The sequence below is a fragment of the Trachurus japonicus genome, chromosome 1 (genome assembly GCF_045865225.1).
Source record: "Trachurus japonicus isolate A0001 chromosome 1, Traja_1.0".
NCBI classification, from domain to species: domain Eukaryota; kingdom Metazoa; phylum Chordata; class Actinopteri; order Carangiformes; family Carangidae; genus Trachurus; species Trachurus japonicus.
Genome location: NC_140907.1, coordinates 30217433 through 30241703, shown reverse-complemented (window position 1 = coordinate 30241703; position 24271 = coordinate 30217433). Strand labels below are relative to the sequence as shown.

At 41.0% G+C, this 24271-nt stretch overlaps 1 protein-coding gene across 1 annotated transcript in view; it reads right to left on the bottom strand.

The window, feature by feature from the left end:
• The window catches only part of mslnb (mesothelin b), a 48277-nt gene that overhangs the window by 12959 nt on the left and 11047 nt on the right, over positions 1-24271 (bottom strand). Inside the window, exons 20-55 of the mRNA XM_085784677.1 lie at positions 24003-24024; positions 23880-23907; positions 23695-23779; positions 23453-23599; positions 22001-22212; positions 20430-20530; positions 19302-19420; positions 19004-19180; positions 18889-18920; positions 18686-18783; positions 18041-18063; positions 17932-17953; positions 17804-17831; positions 17611-17695; positions 17368-17514; positions 15980-16191; positions 15755-15858; positions 15059-15177; positions 14781-14936; positions 14313-14527; positions 14124-14209; positions 13395-13525; positions 13153-13278; positions 12004-12194; positions 11097-11185; positions 10212-10339; positions 9951-10084; positions 9739-9856; positions 8616-8834; positions 5906-6076; positions 4194-4337; positions 4030-4094; positions 2419-2548; positions 1741-1826; positions 1026-1155; positions 76-266 (exon numbers count right to left, since the gene is read on the bottom strand). Coding sequence (XP_085640803.1) covers positions 76-266; positions 1026-1155; positions 1741-1826; positions 2419-2548; positions 4030-4094; positions 4194-4337; positions 5906-6076; positions 8616-8834; positions 9739-9856; positions 9951-10084; positions 10212-10339; positions 11097-11185; positions 12004-12194; positions 13153-13278; positions 13395-13525; positions 14124-14209; positions 14313-14527; positions 14781-14936; positions 15059-15177; positions 15755-15858; positions 15980-16191; positions 17368-17514; positions 17611-17695; positions 17804-17831; positions 17932-17953; positions 18041-18063; positions 18686-18783; positions 18889-18920; positions 19004-19180; positions 19302-19420; positions 20430-20530; positions 22001-22212; positions 23453-23599; positions 23695-23779; positions 23880-23907; positions 24003-24024 — 4271 coding nt within the window. The remainder of the gene's footprint in view (positions 1-75; positions 267-1025; positions 1156-1740; positions 1827-2418; positions 2549-4029; positions 4095-4193; positions 4338-5905; positions 6077-8615; positions 8835-9738; positions 9857-9950; positions 10085-10211; positions 10340-11096; positions 11186-12003; positions 12195-13152; positions 13279-13394; positions 13526-14123; positions 14210-14312; positions 14528-14780; positions 14937-15058; positions 15178-15754; positions 15859-15979; positions 16192-17367; positions 17515-17610; positions 17696-17803; positions 17832-17931; positions 17954-18040; positions 18064-18685; positions 18784-18888; positions 18921-19003; positions 19181-19301; positions 19421-20429; positions 20531-22000; positions 22213-23452; positions 23600-23694; positions 23780-23879; positions 23908-24002; positions 24025-24271) is intronic.

Here is a 24271-nt window from a genome sequence, read left to right as displayed (position 1 = left end):
ATTAATTGATTTCTGTGTGCAATGCATTGATTCATTTTGAGGCTGTTTCAGCTCCATACGAGCGCTGCGTCGTACCCGAACTGTGTGTTGCCGCTCAGCAGCAGCGTCTGAGCCGCCAGGCCCTGAGCTCTCGTCAGGAATCGACAGCTCCCGAGGACGTTCAAAATGGACGAGTCGGAGTTCTCGATGAAGGAGCCGTCCACGACGCAGCACATGTTTCCCAACACCTGGATGTTGTCTTGAGTCAAAGTGTTGGTTGTTATACCCTTAGAAAATAAAGTAAGCAAGAACAGGATTACACAGTTGACACTTTATACACTTTACATACATTTATTTTGAATAGTTTATGTGTTTCTAATGTGTTGTATTAAGGCTGTCAGTTTATTAAAACATCTGAACACAATTAATCCCAAGTGTTTAATAAATGGACAAATTTGCAGTTTTATGCAAATGTAACTTGGCTTTAAAATTAATATGTTAAAATGTTAAATGTGCAAATATGTTTATTTTACTGGAATGGGGTTTATCCATATTCTGAGGAGTTGGATATTGTACTTATTTTATCTTATAAATATTATTATCTAGCAATATCTTTGTTTTTCCTAGCACTTATGTATATTACATTTAATATTTTCATCACTTCCACCTCAGGAACCAATAAAGTAATTCTGATTCTGATTCTGAAAATAATAATATGAACAGAACGTGTGTCGTGCATCAACAAAAAGTTAAAATGAATTTATATTAATGCCTAATTATCATGTTAACTTGGACAGTTATTCGAAAATACAGAAAAAACAAAATTAGAAATAACAATATTTGTTTATGTGCTAGTTTTATAATCAGGGTGTAAGGTGTCTCTGGACTAATTTAAGATTAATTTACATTAAAGATTAATTTCAGTTTCACGTGTTAAACCGATGAAAAGGTTTTCTTCGACACTGATCTTATAATGAAATAAACACTGAGTTGATTGATTGTGACGTGTCGTGTGTCGTGTGTCGTGTGTTGCCGGGGGAACTCACCAGGCAGCTCCTGGCGTTGGTCAACAGAGCGTCACGTTTGTATCCGAGGGCGCGGGAGAAGACGAAGTAGTCTGCGGTCGCCAGCTGTTGGAAGTAGGACCTGCAGTTGACCTGAGGCACCTGGGCGTAACTGTGGGAGGAAGGAGGGGGGGGGGAGGGGGAGGCAGAGGGACGTTAAAGGGATAGTTCACCTATAATTGAAATTTCACTCATTATCTACTCACCCTCATGTCGACTAAGGGCTGGGAGAAGTTTCAGAGTTATCCGTGGCTTCTCTGAGTTACAGGGGGTCTCGGCGTAGCAGTGCATGTCCATATGACGGTTGCAAATGGATACCAACTGTCTTCGTAGCTTGAAAAATAGCCTTATTTAATTTTTTTCGGGACAATTTCGCATTTCGGGGCTTCAATACAAGACAGGCATTACATACGAGCAGCATGGAGGTATTTGGATGTTTTTTTGGTGTGTCTTTTTGTTACAAAGACAGTTGGTATCCATTTGCAACCGTCATATGGACATGCACTGCTACGCCGAGACCCCCTGTAACTCAGAGAAGCCACGGAGGACTCTGAAACTTCTCCCAGCCCTTTAGTCGACATGAGGGTGAGTAGATAATGAGTGAAATTTCAATTCAATTTCAACTACTCCTTTAACTCTCTAAAACTCTCTCACTGCAGCAAAACGTGTGTTTGCACCGACGACGATCCCAACTCACTTGTAGTAGAGCAGCATGTCGGGAGGATACAGGCTGAAGCTGGCGACGTCTGGTTCCACTCTGATGTAGTTGTACATGCAGGTGAGCTGCAGGTGAGATCAACGCAATTCAGATCAGTGGTGGTGTCTCGATTCATGAAGGTGAAGGGATGTGATTCAGAATTGGGACTGGGTCTTAAAGGGATAGGAGTTCAACATTTTTGGCAAATTGGCCCATTGCCATAATCCCTATAGTCATAGCAGTAGGTTCGTTACCTTTAATTGTCGGTGCAAGCTGTTTTTAGAACGGCGGAGCAGAGCTGTGAGCTGCTCAGAGCTACGCTACGGAGGCTAATGGGGTTTCTTGGTTTCCCATCATCAAACTCATCAAATACACAATCCAACAACTCCAAAACGCTCTGGTGGACAAGTTGTGACCTGCACATTCACCACGCTATGAGATAATAATGTGACGTTATGAGACAGAGTTGTTTTAGAGGTAAATTCATGCAAAACAGCTGATGCACGTTCGCGTCGGGGGCAGTTTTTCAGCAGTCTCTGTATTTACCTCAAAAACAACTCTGTCTCATCACGTTCCGTTATTATCTCATAGCGTGGTGAATGTGCAGGTCACAACTTGTCCACCAGAGCGTTTTGGTGTCTTGTTCAGTTCCCGTCCCAGACAGTTTCTCTCTCTCACCTGAGTCTCCACCAGTGTGACCCTGTTGTTGCCGCTCCTCCGACAGGCTCTGATCAGCCTCGTGATCTGCAGCCTGCTGATCGTCCTCACTGTGGTGCAGCTGAAGCCTTGGAGCACAGAGGACGACAGGCTGCAAACACACACACACACACACACATGCACGGAGCGTGTTATGCACCATTTTTAATTCAGTTCAATTAAAAAAACTTAACTGTCCCAAGTGACAGAAAATCGCCTTCAGTTTGGGGTCTAAACAATAAAACATACAACATCAAATGTAAAATTCACATTTGAACTCATGACATAAATCACATAAAACAGCTGTAATAAAGCAGGTGCAGCGGTATCTATTGTATTTCCTCTCGTTTTAAATGTGCACTGCACTGGGGATAAAAGAGTTCCTATAACAGGGGTATTCAATTAAAATTCATTGAGGTCCAGTTACTAAACTTTCATCCAAGTGAAAGGTCCGAACCTTATAAAGTCCAAATGGTGTCTTATATATAAGCTATAGCCTACCCCAACGAAGTGCATTTTCATATCTATTGTCAATTTTCAACACAGGAAACATTTAACATAGTGCACTTTTATAGTAAACAACTAGCTTTTTTTTTTTATTTTTTTTTTACCATGAATAAAAGTAGCTCCCAGGCAAATTAATTTAAGGCCTGTATTTCAATTAAAGAGAACAAGACCGAATAAATAAGGGGGTTTCCCTGTTTGTGTGTTTGTTTGTTTGTTTGTTTGTTTGTTTGTTTGTTTGGTTGGTGCTTTTTTCTTTCTTCCTTTCTTTTTTTGAGGCCAAGGTGTCAAAAGCATCTTGATAGCTGCACTGTCATTGTATTGTCCCCCTCCATTAAATATGGAGGAAGGCTGAAAATCACAGGATATGTCTGTTCTGTTCTGGTGATACAAGTCAGTAGTCCTGAAATAGGTGTTTCTCTAACACACATTCTACACCTCTGAAGCGACGTCTTCCCGCATACGAGCTTCCTGCTCCTTCCAAACGGGGCAGAGCTCCGCGTGAAGAAGTTTACAGACCGAGGGAGAACCGGGGGTCAACACAACACCGGCGGAGAAGCAGGAAACAAGCACGTCGCACCGCTACGGCGTTGTGAGCGCACATTAAAGTAATGGGCTTGTGCGCGCAAGAGACCCTTCTGAACGGCCCCCACACGCGCGCACACATGCTTAACCAAGGCGGCGGCGGCGGCCACAAACGCCCAGCGGCTCGCCTTTGACTTCAGCATCAACTTTTTTTTATTTTGGAGCAAGACAGGCTGTCATCACTCCGTCTCCTTTCTCTTTCCCTCTCAGACGCACTGGCCGCACCGGGTAAACAAACGATCTGATTGGCTCAATTGAGTGAAGCTGCCGTATTGACCTATAGCCTAGCTGAGCCCGCTGTCCCGTCGGAAAAAAATGTTATTATTAGAGATTGGTCTCGGGTCCGGATCGAACCATCACTCGGTCCGGGTCCGGACCGAGGTCCGCCATTCGGTGATGCCTGTCCTATACTGTAAGTCTTTTTTTTTTGGGCCAGAGAAGCAACAGTGGAAAGTTTTGTTCATTTCTTGTAATCAATCTGCAGGACATTTTTTAAAAACTCACCTGCTCGGGCTTCCCAGCGATGTGGTTGCACTTTCTGATCCCATTACGCTGAAGAACAACTCGGCCTGAGGTGAAAGATGATGATGATGACACACTGACACTGCAGCTGTGTGTGTTGAATATAAAAGCGTGTGTGTGTTTTCCTCTGTTGCACACTAACTCACCTGCTGCCGTTTCCATCTCTTCCTGTTGAGCACCACGACGTTGCTGCTGGAGAAGCTCTGCAGCCGAGCGCGGGGGATCTCGGTGGCCAGGTCGTCTGGGATGTTCTGTATCAGAGCGCTGCTGCTGCTCGTCACCGTTATGATCTGGGAGAAAGTGTTACTATTACTTTCTGTCTCTTTTGTGCTCGTTTTGTGACTCTTGGAGGTCGTTTTGTGTCTCTATGTTGTCAATTTGCGTCTTATTATTGTATTTTTTTCTGTTATTTAGTGTCTATGTGGTTTTATTTTGACTTTCAAAGAAGTAATAGAGAGGTCAATGAGGTCAGACGGCCGTGTAAATCAGGTAAATACTGTGTGATGTCCAATTTTTCTATAATTTCATGGATGTGTGTGACTGTCAAGAGTAAATGTATCGATCTGTATGTGTAATATTGATAATTTGTTGATCTCTAATTAGTGTTATAGTAGTTGAGATCAGTCTTGAGACCACATTTTTAAGGTCTTGGTCTTGTCTTGCTCTCACTGTTCCTGTGTTTCTGTTTATAGATTACTATTACTTTATAATATAATATAATATAATATAATATAAATTAGGGCTGTCAGAGTTAACGCGTTAATCACGATTAGATTAATTTAAAAAATTAACGCGATTAAATTTTTTAATCGCTGTTAATCGCGGCCCATTTTGTCCTCTGTCTGCTGGACTGGAGGACTGGAGTGTGGGACCTCCAGTCCAGTAGGTGGCGGTAAGCCACCTTCAAGTTGGTTGCTACACAAATATACACAGTCTAACATATATCCACAGCTCCATCCATTGATTTTTTGAAGGCTTTGTTGTCAACAAATGCACATGGCCATGCAATTTGTTTCAATTCTGTGTGAGTTTCATGCATCATGTGTTATGATTAGGTACTAGGCCTGCTAGGTCTGGTCTAAAAGTTGTTTGTCTAGAGATTATAACACTTTGGAGGGTTGAAAGTCCAAAGCGCCATATATAATATTTTTAATCGCGATTAATCGCAAGTTAACTATGGAAAAAATGCGATTAATCGCGATTAAAAAAATTAATCGTTTGACAGCCCTAAATATAATATAATATAATATAATATTATATAATATTATATTATATTATATTATAGGCAAGGCAAGGCAAGGCAATTTTATTTGTATAGCCCGTTTTTACAAACAGTTAGTCTCAAAGGGGTTCATTTGACACCATAACAACATCCTCTGCCCTTAGACCCTATATTATATTATATTATATTATATTATATTATATTATATTATATTATATTATATTATATTATATTATGTGCTATACTAGTATGTACAACTATACTATACTTCTACTGTACTTACTATATTACTATACTATTACTATACTAGTGATATCTGTATGCTAATGTGATCAGTAGCTACTAGAGAAGCAACAGTTCATTTCTTATTGATTTAAAAAAAGAAAAAAAAGTTTGATAAAAGACTCATTAGTGTGAATCTAGTTGTTTTGTCAACTCTCTTTTCTTTTTAGCTGATGAATAATGTAAATATCAAGTCACATGAATATTATGAGGACTGGCACTGAATACAGAAACAGTCTTGAAAATGGTCTCGCCTTGGTTTGATCTCGGTCTCTGGTTTAGGTTGTCTAGACTACGACACTAATCTATACATCACATCGCTGTGTTTGACGTTGTGTAGCCGTCGTGTCGTACCCGTCTGACGAAGACCTGCCGGATGACCACCGGAGCCGCTATCAGGTTCGTCACGAACACAGGATTGGTCGACGCCGAGATCAGTTGGTTGCCAGAGATGCTGTTGAACGCTGTGGCGGGAAGTCCCATGACCAGAGAGCCGAGCATGGTCAGCGACGACACGCTGTTCAGCTGGTGAGGAGGAAGCAGAGAAACCAACGTCAGATATTATGCACCACCACACGGTCGTCCCTCTCAGACCGCCACACGCAGGCAGTCAGACTTAAAGCCACCACCATCTTACACGACCCCTCTCGCCCACTCCACAACTCTTTCCAACTTCTTCCCTCAGGCCGTCGCTACAGGGTCCCTTCAGCAAGGACAAGCTTAAAGGTGTACAGAAAAGAAAATTGAATTTGAGCCCACTCTGGATCATAAAATAAATGTAATAACCAATGTTCTCTCTAATTTTCAAAACTCCTGAGCAGAAATTCAACTCCCCTGATGACCTGCTTGAGCGACTGTGAGCGACAGCTTAAGCGTACACACAGTACAGTACGTCCACATGCTGGTGCTATGGGCTCACCTCTCCAACTCCAAATATCAATACAACTGGCTATTACTATAATGATTAGTAACAGATTATTTTGACAACATTACCTAGGCTGCTCCATATCTAGGTCAGTTACAGTTAATGATAACAAAATACAATATTGTTTTGGCAAAATAGAGTTTGCATTTATTGCCATATGAACAATTATGTCAAAAAATAACTAACATCAAGTTGGTGTCATCAACTCTTGGCACAGATCATTCTTGATATGAACAGTAATAATAATTCTCAAGCAAAAACTTAAATCGTAGTTGCACTACAGAGTGTGCAACTTTTTTGTCTTCTGAGCAAAGAGGTGGGGAGCAGTGTGCAATTGCACAGTAAAACACCTTAGAGGGAACAGTGGTAATAACTCATATTTCAGACGATGTAGGCCAAACTTTGTGCAAAATTCTATTTTTGAGTAAATCCAGGATGAAAGTGTGTTGTTTTTTTTCGCATTGGATAATGCAGGCGCACGGATTATACGTCAGCCTGTACACGATTCACCAGCCACTGATATTGGATCCGTAATCCGTCATTCAAACGTCTGAGACACGCACACACACACGGAGCTCGGGCTCGCCCCAAGCTTTGAATATCCCGCCCGCTCGATAACGACCAATCAAATTCGTTTTCCTTACTCGGGTAAACTCGTGTTGCAGCTCGTGACAACTCGGCGCGACAAACAGGACAAACGGCCATTTCTGAACACCTTTAAGGAAAAAAATCATTTATCACATCATCAATAATTCACTATGAAATCTTTTAATGTTCTTGTAAAGCTATTCTTACCTCTCTGGAACTTTTGCACATTTCTTTGTCTAAGTTAAAATGCTATTAATAATCTGATGATACATTAAAATGTAAGAGAAACCCAACACGGTTAAAAACTCATCATTTTTTCATTCTCATATAATTCTGAGAAAAGTCTGACCAATAATATTATTCGGTCCGATTAGTAAGATTTGACGAGCGACCGAACCTACTTAATATGTAATCACTTTGTGCACCCCTCTCCTCCTTGTGAGGGAGGTGGAGCTGTTGATTTTCAAATGTTTGTGCTGTGCTGTGAGAAATGCCAGATCGGTAAGAATTGCTTTAAGGTTTTTATTCTGTTTTTACTTGTGTCATTCTGTATCTTGCTTGTGTCATTATGTACCTGTTTGTTGTTTGTTTTATGTCATGCTAAACTATGTTTTTTTTACGTTTCTTTTATGTGCACGTATGCACACGTTTAAGAAAAATTTCCACTGCTATGTGCAGGGGACAATAAATAGGGCTGGGACGATATGCTTTTCTCCCGATTCTATTCTTCTACGATTTTTTGGATGGCGATTCGATTTAAATTGCGATTCTACGATATTGCCGATTCTCTCGATTTTAGTGTGCATTTTTAACATTTGTCTGCACACAAATACTGTAGGAGCCTATAAATTAACATACTCCATTATAAAGTGAACTTAAAGGTACAGTATGTAAGAAATCTAAAGCAACTGGCCGTAAAATCCTCCTAATATGTCACAGAGACTCAGGAATAATGTTCATATAACATGATGAACTCACCAACAACAATAGTACAGCCAGAGTATTCGCATTAAAAATCTTTTTTTGCAGACTGCAAATCATGTTTATGTTTTGAATTTACGTGTTTACATGTTGCGCCACCTAGCCCTCTCTCCCAGTCACGGCATTTCAGCCTCCAGTCTGGTCCACTGAGCTGCTGCTACGACTGGGAGGAAAAACGAGATCACGTTTTGAATTTGACTGCAGTAACCGTTTTTGGCCACATTCTTACATATTGCACCTTTAAACCCTTTTCAAAACCTGTACTCTCTGTAACAAATGCACATTGCACAATATTTTAAAAAATCCCCCCCCCCCCCCAAAAAAAAAAAATTTAAAAAAAAAATCTTTTCAAAAAAAAAAAAATTGATTTTTGAAAAACAAAATCGATTTAAAAATCATCAAAAAAGATATCACGATATTTATGTGAATCGATTTTTTCTCCCACCCTTAACAATAAAGGTTTTATGAATCTGAATCAAACTGGACGTCAATGAGACACGCGGTAACGGATGGCGGTGGCGGTGGCGGTGGCGGCGGCGGCGGCGGCGGCGGCGGCGGCGGCCATCATACCTGCAGGAGGCCCGAGGACAGCAGAGCCCGGATGATGGCGCTGGCCTGACCGCCGTTCCAGCCCGTCACGCCGCTGAGCGTCCCCAGGGCGGTGAACAGGTCCTGAGGGCTTATTATCCTGATCTGGCCCGTGGAGATGCCGACGCTCTGGCTGCCGAGCGCAGTGATGGCTCCGGCGGTGATGCTGTTGCCGAGGTTACCGGCCAGAGCTGAAGAAATCTACAGCAACCAAAGAAAAAAACAAACAAACAAAGATCATAATTGATTAATAAAGTAAAAACATACTGTTTTCTAATCGTACATCCTGGACTACCAACATGTTTTCACAATAAGTCGGCAAAAATGCAACAAAAGCAAACATACCGGTATTACACAATAACTAAACATGTCCGTTTGTAAGAGATGAAAATGTTGAGACATGATCTAAAAGCTAAATGGACAGTGTGTTGAGATTATTATGTTTTCAAAGAGGACGAGTTGCCAGTGCAAAAACTGTTTTTATTATTATTATTTCCATATTTCTTTATTCCTTATTATTTATTTCTTATATTGTATTTTTTTCTGTTATTTAGTGTCTATGTGGTTTTATTTTGACTATCAAAGAAGTAATAGAGAGTTCAACGAGGTCAGACGGCCGTGGGTCTCCGTAAATCAGGTAAATATTGTGATATATAATATTGTTGTTTGCCAAAAACTTTAATTTCATGGATGTGTGTGACTGTCAAGAATAAATGTATTGATCTGTATGTGTGATATTGGTAATTTGTTGATCTCTAATTTGTGTTATAGTAGTTGAAATCAGTCTTGAGACCACATTTTTAATAAGGTCTTGGTCTTGTCTTGCTCTCACTGTTACTGTGCTTCTGTTTAGATAGATTACTATTACTTTATTATATTATATTATATTATATTATATTATATTATACTGTATTATACTGGTATACTAGTATTTACTACTATACTATACTACTACTGTACATAGATTTCCCCCCTTTCTCCCACATAACACTGAGAAACGCTACCTTAGAAAGAAAATAAGAAATACAAAAATAAATAAAAAGTAGAAAGAAATAAGTAAATAACTGGAAAATAGCTTTAAAAAAATGAAGAATAATGTAATCACCTGTGGGTCGAGGTCTGTGCACAGCGTGGTCAGGTTGCTCAGCAACACCATACTCTGAGCTGCGTTCAGCTGCACGTAGGCCGGACCCGGAGCCACACACCTGAACTCCAGAGGCAGACTGCACACAGACAGGAAGAAAAGATTTATTTAGGGATGGGAAACAAACAACATTCGGGTGTATAACACACACATTTCCATGGGCTGAGACTCACATCAAGGGGTTGAAGTTGGGGTCCTGCTGATAAATGAGCTGAACGCAGAAGTCGGTGAGGTTCTGCGGCAGCGTGGAGAAGGACTGGTTGAAGAGGGCGAGATTCAGAGGGTTGACGGTGAACACCTGGATGACCTGCAGCGAGGAGGGAAGAAGGGAAGGAAGGAAGGAGGTAAAATAACATGCATCCAGCCGCCAGCAGACGTTTTCTTATTACATCCACAGTGTAGTAGTAGAAGTAGCGCCAGGATGAGTTCGGTACCTCTGAGTCGCCAAACGACTGAAGAGCGTCCAGAGTGAGGAACGGTACGAAGTCGCCGATGTACTGGACGAACCAGGCGGTGGAGTTCAGGTCGCGGTCGCTGGGGTTGTAACACCTCGGCCCCGACGCTGCAGCGACAAGTTAGAAACACAATTTATGTTGCTGCTGCTGCTGTTTTCTCTGTTTTCAACACAAAATCTGAGATTATTGAAAAACTGACTGATAAATAAGGGGAAATAGAAAAAATCGAACATTTGGTCCAATTTATGCCTCGATCATGAGAGGATCTGCTACATGTAAACCTTCTGAAGATATAGGGAGAATGTAAAACACAAATATTGGAGTAGTTTTGATTTGTATCATTTATTTTTCTTTATATAACCTTCTTGGACTAACTTTTCAAATTTCATTTATTTATTCATGTATCAATTTAGTTATTTTCTATACATACAGTATATACCTTGTTTATCTTTGGATTTATGTCGGCCTACAGTATGAGGACAAATGTAGTCGCCCCATAGGAGTTTTGTCAGCAAAATCTTGATTGATTCGGAGTAGAAGTCAGAATTTAAAACTTTTTTATTATAATTATTATTTTTTACATCTTTTAATACCTGAGTTATCTTGCTCATTATCTATTTGTTTTCATATCTTTTTCCTGGATTTGCTTTTTTACTTGTAATGCTTCTTTTTCTTTGTAAGCATGTTTCTTAACGTGCAACGTAAATACATTTTTACTTCATTACAAGGAAAACACTGATAGCTGTATAGTATCGACCTATTAACAGCATACACAAGGCATTTAGCATTTAGCATATATTCCTGCATTTAGTATTCACAGTGGAAAGCTTACACTAACTACAGTATGTGGTTTTAGAGACTGACCTAAGGTGAGGTAGTCCCTGATGGTGTCGAACACATCTGCCCTCCCAAAGTCCACAGCTGTGTAGTTGTATCCACCAAGAAGTGAAACACTGAAGCAAAACACACAGACACACACACGATGAAATCAATCAACATGATCAGAAAAGAACTAAAACAGAGGAACTCATTTGAATTGAGAAGGTTTAGCTTTGATAGATTATCTTCAATTGAAAAAGACCAATATTTACTAACGGGCTCAAGAGCAATTGTTAATTATGAAGACGTACAAACTGCATCTGTACGAGTTACAATGGACAAATGTGATTATTTTGATTTATAAGGAAAACATTTACAGTAAAGGGATAGTTCAACATTTTGGCATATTGGCCCATTGCCATAATCCCTATAGTCATAGCAGTAGGTTCATTAACTTTAATTGTCAGTGCAAGCTATTTTTAGAACGGTGGGGCAGAGCTGCGAGTGGGATTTCTGTTTTAGAGGTAAATGCAGAGACTGCTTGATGAAAAACTGCCCCCGACGGGCACGTACATCAGCGGTTTTGCATAAATTTGCCTCTAAAACAACTCTGTCTGGTAACGTTCTGTTATTATCTCATAGCGTGGTGAATGTGCAGGTCACAACTTGTCCACCAGAGCGTTTTGGAGTTGTTGGATTGTGTATTTGATGAGTTTGATGAGGGAAACCAAGAAATCCCATGAGCCTCTGTAGCGTAGCTCTGAGCAGCTGCTCCGCCGTTCTAAAAACAGCTTGCACCGACAATTAAAGGTAACAAACATACTCCTAAAACTATTATGGAAATGGGCCAATTTGCCAAAATGTTGAACTATCCCTTTAAAGTGTAGAGACATTATGTGAGCAGTCCTCATAACAAGTGGGATCTTTGCTTCATTTATCCGATCACACGTACACTCTCTGGAAGGCGAGGCAGGAGGCGTTGTGTGTGAAGCTGGGGCTGATCAGAGGCCGCGTGAGGAACGGCAGGAAGCTCGGGAGGCGTCGGTCGAACCAGGCGTCGACCTCCGGCCTCGTGGAGCTGCTGAGCGCCGTGGGCCAGACGCAAGGCAGCGTGGGCCGCCGCACGCTCTCCGGGAGCGACTCCTGCAGAGAACACACACACGCGCATAGTTTATATCATCATGGTGTGTTTCTGTGTGCGTGTGTGTGTGTGTGGTACGCAATATTTTATTTCGTAGGATAGGTCCAGAAAAGTCCCGCCTTTCCCGCCTCTGATTGGCTAGATGGGCTCCATTTTCTTGGATGCTTGCTTCTAATGTACTGATCTGTCTTAACATATATTAGTACTAGTAATGTGTTGTAATATTGCATGTGTTTATGCTATTTCCTACTTAAAATGTATTCTAACCTTTTGTACTGTATTGTAACACCAACCTGCCTAGAGGACTCCAGATGGAAATTAGCCCACGGGCTACAATCTGGCACATTTACAGGTACTACAGTACATGTTTTATTAATGTGCATTGTCCTGATTTCTAAATAAATAAATTACAAATTACAAATTACAAAATTTTCGACTCTGATTGGCTAGAAGGACTCTCGCCTGATTGGTTGTTTGTTTTGGCTATGAAATGCAGACTGTCGGCAAAGTGTGATAAGTGCCTAGATCTACCTGGACTCTCTCTACTTATCTGGCCTGTCTACGCTCTACCTGGTCTTTTTACTAAACTTAACCAACTCCTTTCTTCATTGCCTAAACCTAACCAATGGCACAATTACACTTCTCTCAAACCCAAAACGTAAACTTGGAATATAAATTTAAAAACTAAATTTTTCGGATGTGAAACCAGCAGGGATTGAACTCGGATTCACCACACTGCAGGCGAAAATGCAAACCGCTACGCCATGGCGTTTGAACACACCCGAAGTTTCAGTTTCAGTGTATATTTTAGTTTACTGCAGTACTGTTGATGGAAGATGACGTTACACGGCCAAATCAAACAACCAATCGGAGGAGAGTTCATTTCGCCAATCAGAGGCGGGGAAGACGGGACTTTCCCGGACCTAGCCTACGAAAAAAAATATTGCGTGTGGTGCGTACTCTCTCCAGGAACATGGGAGTCTGGTTGAAGCTGTTGTAGAGCACACAGAGCTGAGCGTCGTTGTCGACGACGTCAGGGCGATGGAGGAAGTCGGCAAGTTCTGATTGAGACATCGAGTTCACCAACTGGAGGAAGAGAAAAGAGAAAAGAGAAAAGAGAAAATAAAATAAATGAAGTCCCTCCTCCTCCTCCTCCTCCTCCTCCTCCTCTTCAGTTGTGTTTCCCGTGTCTGGACACCGACCTGCGGCATCCTGTCGTGAGGCATGAGCAGCAGGAAGGTCGTCAGGTTCGGGAACTGGAAGCTCAGGAACGTCTGCTGCAGGAAACCGTAGAAACTGTGCTGGTCGCTGTAGCAACGGAGAGGCGTCGGCCCTGGAGGAGAGGGAGAGTGAAAGAGGGTCGGCTGTCAAACTCTGAAGGATGAAAGTGGTACATGTTCAATAAATATTAATTCATACATGGGGTTTTATTAAGAAGTGTGCACATATATATGAAGTCTAGAGAATAGAGTTTAGGGTTAGAGAGTTAAAATAATGTTGAAATACTATTTAAGGAGGAGTTAGAAAGGCATCTGTGTTATCCATATTGAAATTAAAGTTATAGTGACATTAAAGTACATTAAAGTCTCCTGTTTGAATATACAGGGTTAATCTCACTCCAGTGAAGTTAAAGTGGCCTCTATCTGTGTTTTAATACAAACACACACATTGATTGTTTTTCTTTTGTCCATTTTCTTCTTTGTAAAACATTTACACACTTATTTGTTTTTTGTTTTGTTTTTTAAATCTTTACATCCATGTTCCTGACAGCCACTCACGCTGTAATACGTCACCACACAAACACTTGTAAATGTATGTGTTAAACCACTGGCAACAGTGTTTGGAAAATAACTGGTGCTCAATTGACTTGAACTGGTGCTCAAATCAGAAACAGTCATGCAATTTTTTAATTTTTATTTATTTATTTTTACCTCTGAGAGCCTGGACGATGTGGTCATAGATTTCACTCCTTGTTTCGTTATTGAGAGATGAGATTGTTGTATTGAGATCCTCAATTCTGAAATGATAAATAAAATAAATTAAAATAAAATAAAAGACAGGATAAATAGAATCTCATATAGAAATTATACTTTCTAAGACCCTGATGATTTCACACGTACCCCTGCAGCTCGATGCTGCAGTTCCTTCCCGCCAGGATCCCAAAGAACGGAGCGACGTGGCGCGGCGACAGGTTGAACAGCAGCGGGCGCAGCCGGACGAGGAGCCACCGCCGGACGTCTCTGTCGCTCACCGAGTCATCGGACAGGTTCGCACGGTCAAACACGACCTGCAACATGGCCGACCTCACCTCAAAGGGGAAGCTGTCGCCATGACTCTGCAGGACGGAGCAGGAGGAGGAGGAGGAGGAGGAGGAAATGCAACCAGTTTAAACAACAAACCTTCAGTATGCACTTTGACTTTTTAGTAACAGAATTGAAGAAACAAACACTGATGAAGTGTTTATTAAAACTACCACAGGAAATGTACGACTACCTGAGATAGACGACCATGTTTTACCTGATTTAACATCCTTTCCTCTGACAAATTAAAGGTTTTTATGTTTGCATGTTTGTATGACGCAGACTCACCAGGATGGCAGGTGAGAAGTCGTCAAAGAACGCCGCCAGCTGAGGCCCGGGGACGTGTCTCATCAACATGTTGACCTCGGCAGTGGAGTTGAGCTGGTCAGGTGAGGCCGACACCTCCGCCAGCTGCCGGACAGTCAGCTGTGGCAACGCCTCAAACTATATATATACATACAGTACATAGATATATACACAAACACACACAGATACAAATAGGTGAAGGTCAAAACAGAGACAAACAAATACAAGCGGTAAGAACGGTTAAAGACAGAGGAAGTTACCGCGGTGAAGTTGGGGTAGAGCATCTGGAGGTCGCGGAACGACGCCAGGCCAGAGAAACCTCCCAGGTTCCTCTGCAGCCACTCGCCGCTGTTGTTAACGCGCAAGCTGCAGCTGGGGTCTGAAACACACACACACACACTTATTAATCATTTTTTTAAAACATGCATTTTAACATTCATCTATGTATTTGTATTTCTTCCTTTATTTGTTTAAGTTGTATGTTTATCTATTTAAGTTCTATAGGTATCTATTTCTGCTTTTCAAGATTTATTTGTGTATTTATTTGCATTGCTACATAGATTTATATATCCATGCATTTAATTTAATTTATGCATTTCTGTATTTTTACAATAAAAGCATCTATTCTTTTGTCATTGTTTTGTCCTTCATAAATAGCTCCTATAGATTTACCAAATAAATTATACACAGATATTTATGGTCTGCAACGTCAGGCTGAAGCTTTTTTTTTTTTTTTTAATGTTTCCAAGCATCAAAAATTGATCCAAAAGCAGAAACTTATTCAAATATATAATGTTTCAAGTGAACAAGCTTTTAACTGATGAAAACCTTAAAGTCAATATGGAGGAATTCATTTTGTTTTTTTTCCAGTTGCCATCCACCCACATGTGTGTATCATCACCTCCACACACACACTTGTATCCATGTTGTTTTCCTGCTTTTACTCCGGCACCTACCTGCTGTGGTGTTCCTGGTCAGGAAAACTCTGATGAAGTGTGTGTAGACAAACATCTGGCGGGCTCGTGTCATGCGCGGCTGGGCTCGACTCAAAATCTCCACGCTGCGTTCGAAAACGAGTCGATGTGATTAATCCAGAGTGTATTATTATTATTATACATTTTAAATAGAAGGTGACAGGTAGAAGGTGTGTGTGTGTGTGTGTGTGTGTGTGTGCTGCTCACATGTCTTGGTAGGTGGCGCAGCTGAGTCCCTTTGTGGTGAGACACGACAGGAAGTCGGGGGAAACGGCAGGAAGGAACGGGCGGAGCAGGCGGTTGAACCACAGCTGGATGAGGTCGGGGTTGCTGAAGCTGAGCACGCTGAAGGTGTCCAGTCGGATTTCTCTCAGAGCGTCCAGAACCACGGACAAGACGGGGTTTGTCGGGTCCAGAGTCTACGAGAAAGATTCAGATTCACAAAACCTTCTTAAGAAAAAAAATCTTCTTCAACTTCAGTCTTAAGAAGAAAAAAGAGAAGAAGTCATATTCTCCCAAAAGGTTCTTAAGTATTTTCTCAACTTTCTTCTTAAAGGGACGAGGAGTTTCTATTTGGTTATAAAAAAGTCTCACATTAATGTGGATGAATCTACGTTACCCACACTTGTTAATGGCTCCATTTTCGATCAATATATAGTTTTGTCTCTATCCTTATTTTGTTATTTTAATTAATGGTGGAAACGCTGGGCGAGCCGACCAGCGTTTCCTTACTTTCAGTTTCGCGGACGCTGCCCGGCGGGTCATGATAATAACGCCACCGAATCGCCGTTTATGGTCGGAACTACGACGGTATGTGATCGTCTCCGAACCTCCGACTTTCATTGTTGATGAATCAAAACATTCTTGGAAAGACGTCCGTCTTGCGCCGGTCCAAGAATTTCACCGTGGTAAATGTAGTATGAGAACATTTCGCTTTCCAAAACTCCTTGTTGTCCCTTTAAATCAAAGTTCTCAAATTTGTTCTTTACTTTTTTCTTAACTTTAAGACAACCTTGACCTGTCTTAAAATTCCTACGGTGAATAGGTAATCCTCTAATATCACTTTTTTTAAACAAATTTTGAAGTTTAGACTAGTAGGTTATAGTTTAACTAAAAATAATTTGTAATTAATTACACAAAAAGAGTCTGTTAACTTTTTTAGTTAGCATGTTAGTTAAACGTTAGTTAGTTAGTTAGCATGTTAAATTACTGTAAATTTTTGTACATTAATTTCATCCACCGTAACCCTCAAGCTCCTGCCTTGAAAAGTTTCTCTTTTTGTCCTTCTCCATGGTTAGTGAGTGACTGACGGTTAAGACGGAAACTATTCTATAGCCTATATGTTGTTTGTTGGCAAGTGCAATGCAATGCAGTGACGTATTTTAAGAAGTTCTTAAGTAGGAAAAATAAAAAATTTGTAAGAAACGACTGTTCTTAAGGCAATATTGAGGAATTACACTTAATTTTAGATATTAAGACATTTCTTAAGAACATATTGGTGAATCCGGCCTGGTCTGATCGTTTCTGATATTTATTCATATATTTTGATATGATCAGAAATTAAAAGTAAAGTGAGGAGAGCAGCAGATTTCTACCTTATTGGACAGGATATCCAGAGCTCGGTCCAGCACATGAGAGGCTTTGGAGAGGAGGAGTATCCAGACCGGTCTGGAGCCGCTGGAGTTGGAGGAGCGATTACACATCAGCAGCGTCGACAGATCGTCCGGTGTCAGCGCCGACAGCTGAGTGACGACAGAGCAGAGCGACAGGTGAGGAAACACACTGACAGATCGACTGGCAGACTGGTTGATCATAGGTGTTTTTGTCTGTTGTCTTACTGAGGCGCAGGCGAACTGCTCAACGGAGAAGTTGCAGAAGCCTCCGTCCATCCTCCCGCTGTCGAGGTGGAGCTGCAGCATCGAGCTGTGGTTTCAAATAAAAAGAGCTCAAAACGGTGTCAAACACAAAAACAACACAAGAATAGAAATAAGAAAAGATAAAATAAGAATACAATTGTTTCATGAATCTCACCTGTCCACTCCAATACAAATGTTGGTTTCTGTGAGAAAAAACAGGAAAATATATGAGTTCATGGTGATTAGAGACATTTAAATATTATTATTATTTTTAGATTATGTTGTTGTTTTAAGACAACTCACCATTTGTCATAGTGACATTGCACTGAGGGGAAAAGAAAGATTCAACTGGTTATGCATCTTCAGTCATAATATAAACGAATATAAATAAAGATATTAAAAATGTATTTACCTCTCCACTGTATAAGATGCAACCTGTAATAAGGACAGAGGTAAATGTAAATAACTTCTACAGTTTAAAACATGACATACATCAAAGTGAGACATTTACATAATGGAAATGTAAGAACAGGAAAATGTTCATGCACAGAGTCTGCTACTTCCACTTCAACTGAATTGAATAATTATAAGTTAGTTAGTTTCAAAACACAGCCTTTGATAATAGAAATCTCACTGGATTACGGTAGAAATAAAGAAATAAAATCAAAGACAGACTAACAAAACAAAAATAATGTGTTATTTTACTACACTACACACTTACATTGGGGAAAAGCACAATTTCTGTTTAATCTAGGCAACATCGGTGTATTGTCGTCGGTTAAGTATGAATATGGTTGGTCAAATAACTTTATTTGAACTACAAATCACAGGGCCAGCTGTATGAATGTTAACCCTGCTGTAAATGTTTGTTTACCCTTTTATTACAAAAAATAATAAACACATGTTAAAAAAAAGCAGAAATAAACGTCTTATATTAAATGAAGCTTTATAATTTGTGACTCTGTGAATCCTCATTGATCTTCCAGTTGGTCAATCCTTATAAATGTCTTTACCAATAAAATAAACTGTGTCATTTCCCAGACTGTGTTCCTCTCACCTGGTGGGATGTGTTTGGATAAAGCCATCTTGGCGTAGGTGATGTTTGAAGCCACATCCAGAGAAACTTCAGTCATGGCCAGATCCAGTCGGCCGAACCTGGAACCACGGCAACAGGCAGAATTAACATCGTGGTGTCATAATAAAACATGATGACTTCTGTAACCATGAAAAAACACCAAAACTAGTCAGATATGAACTCACAGTGTTCTGAAAGACGAGCAGGAGAGGTTCCCCTGGAAATTCAGGAAACAGAAGATGAACATCACTGAAGGCAAAGTGGAGATACAGACGGAGGAGTGAAGGAAGAAAGTTTTACCCGCTCCAGGAACATGACGAGGTAGAAGAGGAAGTCGGGGATCTTCTGCTGCTGCGGAGGCTCGGTCAGGTAGTCCAGCACCGCGTCGATGACGTCGTCTCTGTCTGGAAGAGTGGGAAGATTCAGCAGCAGCAGCTCGGCGCTCTGCTTCGGAGTCAGGACTCGCAGCGCGTCCAGCTGAGAAGAGGAGAGAAAAAGAAAAGGAAAGAGAAAGAGTTTATCGTTGCTGAAAAGAAAGAAAGAAAGAAAGTGTTTGATTCCCTCCTTTTTGTTGTTGTTTGCAAAGCTGAAATCTGACCGGGTTGAAGCTGCGGTCGAGGTCCAGCAGCTCTCTGAGAGACAACAAGGCTGAAAACGGACCCAGGTTCCTCCTCAGCCACTCCGCGCTGTCTGCGGATGCGTTCACGCAGCCCGGACCTGCAGCACACACACAAAGACGACGTGAAGATGATACACATCTGTGACAGATGTGACAATTGAAGGGATAGTTCACCCAAAATTGAAATTTCACTCATTCATTATCTACTCACCCTCATGTCGACTAAGGGCTGGGAGAAGTTTCAGAGTCCTCCGTGGCTTCTCTGAGTTACAGGGGGTCTCGGCGCAGCAGTGCATGTCCATATAACGGTTGCAAATGGATACCAACTGTCTTCGTAACAAAAAGACACACCAAAAAACATCCAAATACCTCCATGCTGCTCGTATGTAATGTCCCTCTTGTATTGAAGCCCCGAAATGCGAAATTGTTCCGCCGGTCAGTGCAAATCACACGAGATTTGCACCGACACAGGAAGAGCAGTGAACTGAGACACTGGGAGCTTCCGCTACAAACAAGCTTGAAATATAGACTTATTTAACTTTTTTTGGAACAATTTCTCATGTCGGGGCTTCAATAGGGACATTACATACGAGCAGCATGGAGGTATTTGGATGTTTTTTGGTGTGTCTTTTTGTTACGAAAAAAATTAAATAAGTCTATATTTCAAGCTCGTTTTGTAGCGGAAGCTCCTCTTCCCAGTTCGTCCAAATTTGATGAACCGGGGAGAGGAGCTTCGAGAAGCTTCCACTACAAAACAAGCTTGAAATATAGACTTATTTAATTTTTTTCGGAACAATTTCGCATTTTGGGGCTTCAATACAAGAGGGACATTACATACGAGCATCATGGAGGTATTTGGATGTTTTTTGGTGTGTCTTTTTGTCACGAAAACAGTTGGTATCCATTTGCAACCGTTATATGGACATGCACTGCTACGCCGAGACCCCCTGTAACTCAGAGAAGCCACGGATAACTCTGAAACTTCTCCCAGCCCTTAGTCGACATGAGGGTGAGTAGATAATGAGTGAAATTTCAATTTTGGGTGAACTATCCCTTTACAGTAAAACGGATCTGAAGTGAGTCACAGCGTCAGAACGCAGCGGGTACCTGAGTTCGGTCGCGACAGGACACGCACGATGAAATTGTCCACGACGACGCGCTGCTGCCTCATGGTCATGTTGTCGAAGCGTCGGATGAACACCCGCAGTCTGACGATGACATCACAGACAGGAAATGGTTTTAACAGTGACGATAGATAGATAGATGGATGGATAGATAGATAGATAGATAGATAGATAGATAGATAGATAGATAGATAGATAGATAGATAGATAGATAGATAGATAGATAGATAGATAGATAGATAGATAGATAGATAGATAGATAGATAGATAGATTATATTGACCAGGGTCGATAATTACATTATCTGACTAAAGTCTTTCTCTGTGGCGTCTGCAAGTGACAATAAGTGGAATAAATTAGTTTTTTAATATAGTGTTTCACAAACTTTCCACTAGTGACCAAAAAGCCCATTGGATAATTCTATATATGAGTTGTTTTCAATATTGAAACAAGTTGTGCACAGTATGAGGCTGCTTTGGATTCTGAAATGTGTGTTAAATTTGTCAAACTCTGTTTATAGTATACTGTACTCATCTTATAATGACCATGAAATATCAATGTAATGCTTTAAATGTTATGTGTTCTCTTTTTCTTTTCTTCCCTTTTTCTTCTATGTATTTTCTTTCTCTCCTTTTCTTTATTTTTTTCTATATTGAAAATCAATAAACATATTTCATTAAAGCAGATATCAGTGGCACGGCCGTTTCGGCTAATGCTGTGTTCAAGGCAGGCTTTTGAAACCGTAAGTTACAGCTTCAAGTCACAACTACGACTTGGTAGCGTTCCAGGTAACCCGTAGCTCGTGTTTTTACCGTCCTGTTGTCTGTGAAAGTTCCCTATAACGGCCACTCGTAACTTCCGACCCGTGAACTCGTACCAGATCGAACTGGTATGACTTCACAGGAAGGAAAAACACAAAGTACGAGTTTCCTTGAACGCACCATGAGTTAGCAGCCCCCGCCCTTGTCAGGCATCAATTGGTCCTCGTGCTACGTCACCACATTCACGCGCATCCCTTGGCTGCACACACAGCCCTTCATGCCGTTCTCTCCCCTCATTGGATAACACTTGTATCCCACAAGGAAAATTTTCTCCTCGGGTTACAGCAGAGCAGAGTGACGGAGAGACTCGTGTTTAGGCTGAAATACTTCATGTAAGTGATTGCTGACGGAAAATAGGACTATTTAGGACTTATATTAATAAAAACATTCCACTGATATCTGCTTTAAATAAATGTATAAAAAATGATCACTGTAACATTTGAAAGGAAAGGTGGGATGTCCAATTAATAGTCTAACAATAATTAAACAGACAAGATCATAGAGTATAGTCATTTTAAGTTAGTAATTGAGCAAATGAGACTCTTGTTGTTTTTGGTGACATCCAGTGAAATATGTGTGTGAAAAATCTGAAGCATTGCAGTTATAATTCAACCTCAAACTGAGTTATTGGTTATCTTCCTGTCCGCCTTGTACATATTGAATCATCCCCTTGTCTTCTGTCTCATGTCTCTCTGTTGGTGTGTAAGAAGTGTAGTTAGTTACTAGTTACTTACATCTGCTGGTAGGCCTGGCAGCTCAGGTTCCTGCGGCTCAGACAGTGCAGAAACGCTCCTGATGCGGACGGCAGGAACGCGCTCAGGCGCTCGGAGAACCACCGCCGGATCACGCTGCTGTTCCTCAGCTGCTCGTCGGTCAGCGGCAACAGTCTCAACTCTCCGATCACGTCCAAAACCACCGACGCCGATGGACCAACCATGGGCATAGACTGTTGGAGAGGAGGAGAGAGCAATGGACTGAATCACTATCAGTTCTTTCCCTCCCTCTGTTGGTCTTTTTGCATCGTGTACGTATTTGTTTTGTACAAATTGACTTGTTTCATAAAATGTTTCTTCAAAAAAAGGAAGAAAAACACCTGCACACTGTCTTTACTGGCAACATAGTTAAAGTTATTAAACAACATTTCGGTCTTGGGCCTTCCACAGGGAGATCCAAGGTCCAAGAATGCAACATAGTTAATAAATGTAAAGGGATAGTTCAACATTTTGGCAAATTGGCCCATTGCCATAATCCCTATAGTCATAGCAGTAGGTTTGTTACCTTTAATTGTCGGTGCAAGCTATTTTTAGAACGGCGGAGCAGAGCCGCGAGCTGCTCATAGCTACACTGCGGAGGCTCATGGGATTTTTTTGTTTCCCACATCAAACTCAGAAAATACACAATCCAACAACTCCAAAACGCTCTCGTGAACAAGTTGTGACCTGCACATTCACCACGCTATGAGATAATAACGGAACATTACCAGACAGAGTTGTTTTAAAATTTAGAGGCAAATTCAGGCAAAACCACTGATGCGCGTTTCTGTCGGGGGCAGTTTTTTGGCAAGCAGTCTCTGTATTTACCTCGAAAACAACTCCGCGGTTCTAAAAATAGCTTGCACTACAATTAAAGGTAACAAACCTACTCCTAAAACTAAAGGGATTATGGCAATGGGTCAATTTGCCAAAATGTTGAACTATCCCTTTAACTATGTTGCAAGTATAAGACAGTGTTGTGTGTTTTTTCTCATTTTTTGGATGCCGTCTGCTCCACCTACACACCTGGCTGTTGAAGATCGCTATCTAAAATATTTCTTCAAATTTTTTATTGTAGCTATTTCATCTTATTGTTGTATTTTCTTTAGTTGTTGGCAGACTTAATGCATTTACTTGTTTCTAAACAAAAAACTAAACTCAACACAACTCACCAGCCCACACCCATTACATGTTTTCTACAAAAAGCTCCATAAAATGCTTCTGTGTGAAAGAAAAATATATAATATATAAATATATAAATGAACTTATATAACTGTATACCTTATCTATACAGCATTAAGATGGGAAGCCAGTAAGAAGGGAAATTATCTCCAGATAGCTATAAGACTGTTCTTATAAAGAATATAAATCCTACTTGTTAATTAACCAGATTGATTTGATTTAAAAACTAAATAAATAAAATAAACCACCCACCATGTTGGCCAGCATGTCCAGAGCTGGGTCCAGGACGTCGGAGAGTCGCGTGAGCAGCAGCTTCCACAGCACCGTGGAGCGGCTGCTGTTTCCAGGCAGGTCGCACATCAGGAGAGACGTCAGCTGTTTGGCCGTGAAGTTCTGCAGCTGCACGACACAACGACAACAGTAGTGGACGGTCATTTCACTTCTGTCAGAATAAATATAAGTATTTTTTCTGTGTATTTCTGATCTCGACCCACCTGAGCACATGCGTATTCCTCCAAGGTGAAATTACAGGGGACGCCCATCGACGGCCACATGTCCAAGTGAGACTGTAGTTCAGAGCTGTGGATGCACGAGAGGGGGGGGGGGGGATTAGCAAATGCACAGCTGTACAAAAAACAGTTCTGACAATTCTGGATATAAATCATAGAAAAATAAATACCTGTTGACTCTTCTGCAGATGTTTGTGGCTGTTAAATGATATAAAAAGAAAGAATTTAAACAACTTCCCCTCTAAAAACACAATAGTGAGATTTAACACTGATGTCACTCAGTGAGCTCTTACCATTGAACTGGGTCACCTGGCACTGTGGGAGACAAATATAATAATAACACATTTAAAGGAAAATACAGATAGTACTTAAAGGGATAGTTCAACATTTTGGCAAACTGGCCCATTGCCATAATCCCTATAGTCATAGCAGTAGGTTTGTTACCTTTAATTGTCGGTGCAAGCTATTTTTCAAACGGCAGAGCAGAGCCGTGAGCTGCTCAGAGCTACACTACGGAGGCTCATGGGATTTCTTGGTTTCCCATCATCAAACTCATCAAATA